This window comes from Echinops telfairi, unplaced genomic scaffold, assembly GCF_000313985.2.
Source record: "Echinops telfairi isolate 266 unplaced genomic scaffold, ASM31398v2 ScPeMD7_10;HRSCAF=50, whole genome shotgun sequence".
Classification (NCBI taxonomy): Eukaryota; Metazoa; Chordata; class Mammalia; order Afrosoricida; family Tenrecidae; genus Echinops; species Echinops telfairi.
Genome location: NW_022103907.1, coordinates 11,700,093 through 11,706,204, shown reverse-complemented (window position 1 = coordinate 11,706,204; position 6,112 = coordinate 11,700,093). Strand labels below are relative to the sequence as shown.

At 40.3% G+C, this 6,112-nt stretch overlaps 1 protein-coding gene across 2 annotated transcripts in view; it reads right to left on the bottom strand.

The window, feature by feature from the left end:
* The window catches only part of RMDN2 (regulator of microtubule dynamics 2), an 80,541-nt gene that overhangs the window by 38,663 nt on the left and 35,766 nt on the right, over nucleotides 1-6,112 (bottom strand). For both annotated transcript variants that reach the window (XM_045287054.1, XM_045287055.1), the window contains exons 4-5: nucleotides 4,084-4,258; nucleotides 2,749-2,851 (exon numbers count right to left, since the gene is read on the bottom strand). In XM_045287054.1, the coding sequence (XP_045142989.1) occupies nucleotides 2,749-2,851; nucleotides 4,084-4,258 (278 nt within the window). The remainder of the gene's footprint in view (nucleotides 1-2,748; nucleotides 2,852-4,083; nucleotides 4,259-6,112) is intronic.

Sequence of the window (6,112 nt, the reverse complement as noted above, 5' to 3'; positions counted from 1 at the left end):
TTCCTCCTCTCTTCATTTGATTTGTTTAGTTTGTTGTCCTTAGGTGCCATCGAGTTGGCTCAGACCCACAGCGACCGATGCACAACAGAAGGAAACACTGCCTGGTCCTGCCCAGCCCCACAATTGTTCCTATCTCGGAGCCTGTTGTTGCAGCCACAGTGTCCATCCATCCTGAAGGGCCTTTTCTCTTCAGCTGCCTCACTTCTTTACCAAGCATGATGTGCTTCTCCAGGGACTGGTCTCTGCTGGCAGCATGTCCAAAGTCCTTGAGACAAAGTCTCTTGTTAGAGGCACTCTGTTAAGAGTCCTGGAAAAGGTCATTATGCTTTTAATCATCCACAGCACTTTCAATATTCTTCTCCAGCAACACAATTCAAACACATCGATTCGTCTTCAATCTTCTTTATTCAATGTGCAACTTTCACATGCATGTGAGAAATTGAGAACACCTTGGCTTTGGTCAGGCACACCTTACTCCTCCTAGCAACATCCTTGTTTTCAAATCTCTAAAGAGGCCTTGTGCGGTAGACAGACCCAATGCAATGCATCTTTTCATCTCTTGGCTGCTGCTTGCAGGAACATTGTGGATTCAAGCAAGACCAAATCCTCGACAACTTCATTCTTTCTCCATTTGTCACTTCACAGTCTGGTCCAGTTGTGGGGATTTTGGTCTTCTTTACATGGAGTTGTTGGAATTCATACAGAAATCTGAAATCTTGACCTTTATAAGAAGTAGCATTTGCATATTGAAGGTTGTTAATAAGCCTTCCTCCAAACCTTTTCTTTTTTCTTTCTCTGATTTCCCTTTTGTCTTGATTTCCTTTGTTTACTTTTTTTCTTATCCCTTCTGTCTTGGTTTTTCTTTACGGTTGTCACTTCTCCCCTCCTAGGCTTGCTGATTATTATTTTTCTTTGACTGCCCTTGTGGGGTTTGCTTTGTTTTCATTTGCTGGCAGCTTTGCTGCTTGCCTTTTTTTTTTTCTTCTTGATAGTTTTCCCCTTTGCTGCTGTTTCTGTTCTTATCTCATTTTGTTCTGATCACGGTTGACAGGAACAACAACCACGTCCACACGGCTCAGCCACACCCATTCCTCCTACAGTCCCACCCAGCTCACCCTCTGCCTCTAGATGAACTCACCCCTCTTGGCTCATTGTTCAGCCAAACAATAGGCATGCCTCTAGGGGAATGCTCATGCAATGGCATGTGTACAACTTAGAGCAACAGCCCATTTGAGCTCCAGGGGGCAGCATTTACCCAAGGTCAGACTTCAGAGGGGTTAAGAAGGAAGTAGGAGTTGCGAGATATTAAAGGATTGTATTGAAAGAGATGAAATGGGTTATGTTTGAATCATTGAATGTAAAATTGATTGGCTCTGTAAACATTCACCTAATTCACAAAAAGGGTTTTTTTAATGTCAAAAATATAGAAGACAGAAGTCAAAAGGTTGATTGGTGCATTGCACTGGGTAAATCGGCTGCACAAGATCCCTTTAAGGTGTTGAAGAGCGAGGATGTCATGTTGAGGCCTAAGGTGGGCCTGACCCAAGCCATGGTCTTCTCCATTGCCTCACATGCATGTAAAAGGTGGACATTGATTAATAGGAAGACTGAAGAGGAATTGATGCATTTGAATTATGGTGCTGGCAACGGATACTGAAAGTACCAGGGTCTGGCAAAAGAACAAATAAATCTATCATGGAAGAAGTACAGCCAGAATGGTCCTTAGCAGTGAGTGTGAGGAGACTTTGTCTCACATACTTTGACATGTTCTTAGGAGAGGGGTCCTTGGAAAAGGGCATTTTGCCTGATGAAGTTCAAGGACAGCAAAAAAGAGGAAGACCTTGACAAGATGGATTGACACCGTGGCTGCAACCGTGGACTCGAACATCCCCTCCTTTGTGAGGACGGCACGGGGCGAGGCCCTGTCTCATTCTGCGGTACATGGGGTCATTATGAGGCGGACCGACTTGACGGCACCTAACAACAACATACTGAATCAGCACGTAGTCATCACTTAGCTTAAACAATGATTAGTGCGAAGCTCAGCTTGTTTTATCAAGATGAATTTTGGGGGGGAAATAGCACAGTAACTACAGCTTGAGAGAAGCTATTCTTTGTGGTGCCGAGATTAATATGCTACAGGAAGGAAGCTGTGTTGTATTAACTGTGGTGTAGGACCACTGCTAAAACAACTATACTCTGCCTAGAACGATTTCTCAAATAGTAACACTGGAAGGCTTGTTTTTCTGTGATTCGATAAACCTGAAGTAAGAACTTGTTTTTCAGTTGCTTACGAGAAGGCAGATTTGACTTGAGTTGTTGGTTTGGTTTTTAGCTTATTCTAACCTGCAAGGAGCCCGGGGGTTCAATGTTTAGGTGCTCTGGATGATAACCAAAAAAGTTAGGGCTTGAGTCAACAAAATGATTCTGCAAGAGAAAGACCTGGCAGTCTTCCCTCATAAATATGACAGCCTATGAGACCATACGAGGCGGTTCTATTGGCATGTGAGGTCAGGATGAGTCTTAATCGACACAATGACACTGAATAATAACATTTTAACATGTTAATTGTTTAAAAGAACCACATTTTAGTTTTCCAAATAATTTTTATACATATATTCACATATATATGTATGCATGTGTATATATATACATATATATTAAACAGACTAAACTATTAACAATCTCTTTAATGGTTTACTATAGACCATAATTGCCACTCCAGGACAATCTTTAAAAAATACTTACCAATATTAGCATAATGTTTCTTTTCTTGTGTATTTGTAGATAAATCATACATGTCCGCGTAAGCACGAGTTAGCCGCCAAATAAACTCTATTTCTTCTTTAAACTGAAAAAAGAAGAGAATTGACCATTGGTTTACTAGTTGATTAACTCATTAATCAGACCACAAGGTAAATGTCTTCTAGTGCAACTTTTACAATTCAAACAGATAAATTGGTATTTACAGCTGTCTGAATCTATACTAATTGTAACTATCCAAAAGCATAGAGCACAGGTGAAAAAGTGGATTACATGCGGGGCTGTAACCACAGGGTTAGCAGTTTGAATCCACTAGCCACTCCAAGGGAGAAAAATGAGGCTGTCTGCTCCTATAAAGATCTTTAGCCTAGGAAATGCAAAGAAGCAGTTCTATTCGGTCCTGTATGGTTGTTATGAGCTGGATTCAACTTGATTGCGGTGGGGTTTTTTTTGTCCAAACCCAAAATCTAACCCACTATCTCATAGACAATTCAGCCTCCTAGTGATCTTATGTTGAGTTTCCAAGATTGTTAATCAGTCCAGGAGTATACAACCTGACCTTTATCCCATGTAGTGGCTGGTGAATTTGAACTACCAACCTTGTGATTAGTAGCCCACCACAGAGCCACTAGAGCAAGTATAAATACATACAATGTTAAATTCAAATATTCATGGTTAATCTATATGGCTTACTATCCCCACGTATGTGGAAGAAAGACTTGATAGAGCCCACCAGGCACCAAGGCTCCCTTATACTATTGTTCTCCTTGGGCTACTCCATATCCCCTACCTACCTATACATAGCTAACATGTCTACTGTCCCTATGATACCTCGATGAGTTTTTCTATAACACCTGTAAGTTGGAGCACATATACTCAAAAGTGTAGCCACAATTTTTGTTTAAATTACCAATACAGTCCAGGGTTGGTTTGTTTAAACAACTTTCAAACGAGGTATTTAGAACTGCTAACGATTCACATACAAAGGTTAGACTTAATTTGCACACGGGAAAGAAACAGTAGTATGGCATAATGAGTCATTACTCATCTATATTATAAAATACTTATTGAATATCTAAGATTAATAGACAATAAAATTAAAGTAATGATATATGATTACAGCTCAGGTTCTCATTTTTCTGACTTTAGAGCCTAATACATTCTTACATTTACATTTTAATTTTAAAATTCACTTTGCAGAAAAAATTAGATATCTTTCACTTAGCTGATATGGATTGTGAAATCGCTGTGGCCATCACATGAATGGAATATTCAATCCAAGATGAAAACTAAGCAGACTTGTTGTTACAGATCTCTCACCTTTTCTTTATGGTCACAAAGCAGTTCAAAGCTCTCCACCTTGCCAGACTCGGCCGTACGTAAGTGATCTGCCTTCTGAAGAAGGGCTTCTAAGTTCAGTTTCTCTGCGTGTGTGTTCAATGCCTGAGGGACCGGAAAACCCTGTTCTTCTGTGTCAGTATTGGCTGTAACATACCTAAAATTATAGAAATCATTGTCAACTCCTTTGAAATGTAAAATAGAGTCGCCGGAGTGCTCCTTTAAACGTGAAAGTAAAACATGCCACCCATTCTGGAGACCCTGCGATGCCAGCTCCCGCCACTCAGGAAAAGCCCCAATCTCAACAAAAGCTCACAAGGGCTTGTCTCCCAATCCTGTTACCTTGATGACCCCATTTTCTGCCTCTCTTCCTCTTACTCATTCAATTCCACGCTGGCTCCGAATGTCACTGCCATGGGTGACCCCTTTGTTGGAATGTTCTTTCCTCCAGAAGCCACTTCCCTGCGCCTCCCTCTCCTTCAAGTCTCCATTCCAATGTCTTCTATACGTGCCCTACTTAGACCACTTTATTGTACGCTGTAACCTCCTCACTCCACCCCATCCACACTACTCTACCCACATCCCTACTCTATCATACTTGACTTCCTTTTCCACAGCAAGTATCATTTTCTAACATAATATAGAACCTACTAATCTCTTACACGTGCTGCTTCTTCAACTATAAAATACGCTGCTTGATGGTAGAGTTTGTTTTTATAAAAGGTCTATCAAATGCTACATCAGCAATCACCTAGCACATAATGGATATTCAATGAAGAGTGTTGAATGGATAACACAGAATGATAGGAACTGACACAAATTCTCTTTATACATATAATAAATGGTGTTCTAACATTTGGCTTTAAAAACAAAAGCAATGCTATTCCCGACATTTCATTTCTGGTGATATCTGATGCAAACAATATTTATTTATTCCACCCACCCCCGATTCTAAAAAGATTTTAAGAAGGTATATAAATATCCAAAGCCGGCTGCTATTGAGTTGATTCTGACTCAAGGAAACCCTACATAGGGTCTCCAGGGTTGCATATCTTTATGGGAGAAGATAACCTCATCTTTCTCCATTGAGCTGCAGGTGGATTTGAACTGCCAACCTTGAAGTTAGTAGTCCAACGCTTACCAGACAGTATCACCAGAGAACACAGATTAAAATATAATAAAATCCACTAGAAGTAGAAATTAGGAAAGAATGATAAAAACAAATATGAACAAGGTTAATAAAGAATACTATGATCTGCTCTGTAAACCTTCACCTAATTCATAATAAAAAGTTTTGAAAAAATTCATATATTTTAGATATCAATAAAAATACAGTTCCTACAAGGGACAATGTGCTTCTCTATCTCCTAAAAGTCTATATATCTTCTAATACAATTAGTCAAACAACTCGTTCCTCCTCCCCCTTGCAAAACAACAAACAAACAAACAAAAAAACAATTCTGATTCACACACAGAGACCCTACAGGGCAGAGAAGAACTGCTCTTTTTTATTTTTAAGACAAAAAACTAACAAGAATAGCCAAGAGAAACAGATAAGAGTTTCCATTGAAAAGCAAGCCATAAACCATACTTCACCCCCATGTGCACTTCATGAGAACCACCTGGAAAGAGGAGACCTCGCGTGGACTGGGGTCACTCCTTCAGGAACGGGGAAATGGGCGATGACCACCCCCTTGATGTCATACAACACTGAGACAAGCTTTTAACAAATAAACAGATCTTCCACAGGAAGAGGACAGGAACTCTGTTCGTCCAGGTACTTTAGAGAAACAAATCCACAGAAACTCATGTATGAGAGAGTTTTATATTAAGGGTAAGTAAGTGCACATCAAGAAAATATCCCAACCCAGTGCTGCCCAAGCCCACAAGTCCAACAGTAACCTTTATGTCTGAAACCAATCCACAAAGTCCTCCTCCATCTCACAAAACAGACACTATGACGCCGACTGCAGGAGGAAAGCTGACTCAGTGAATGTGTAAACATCTCAGC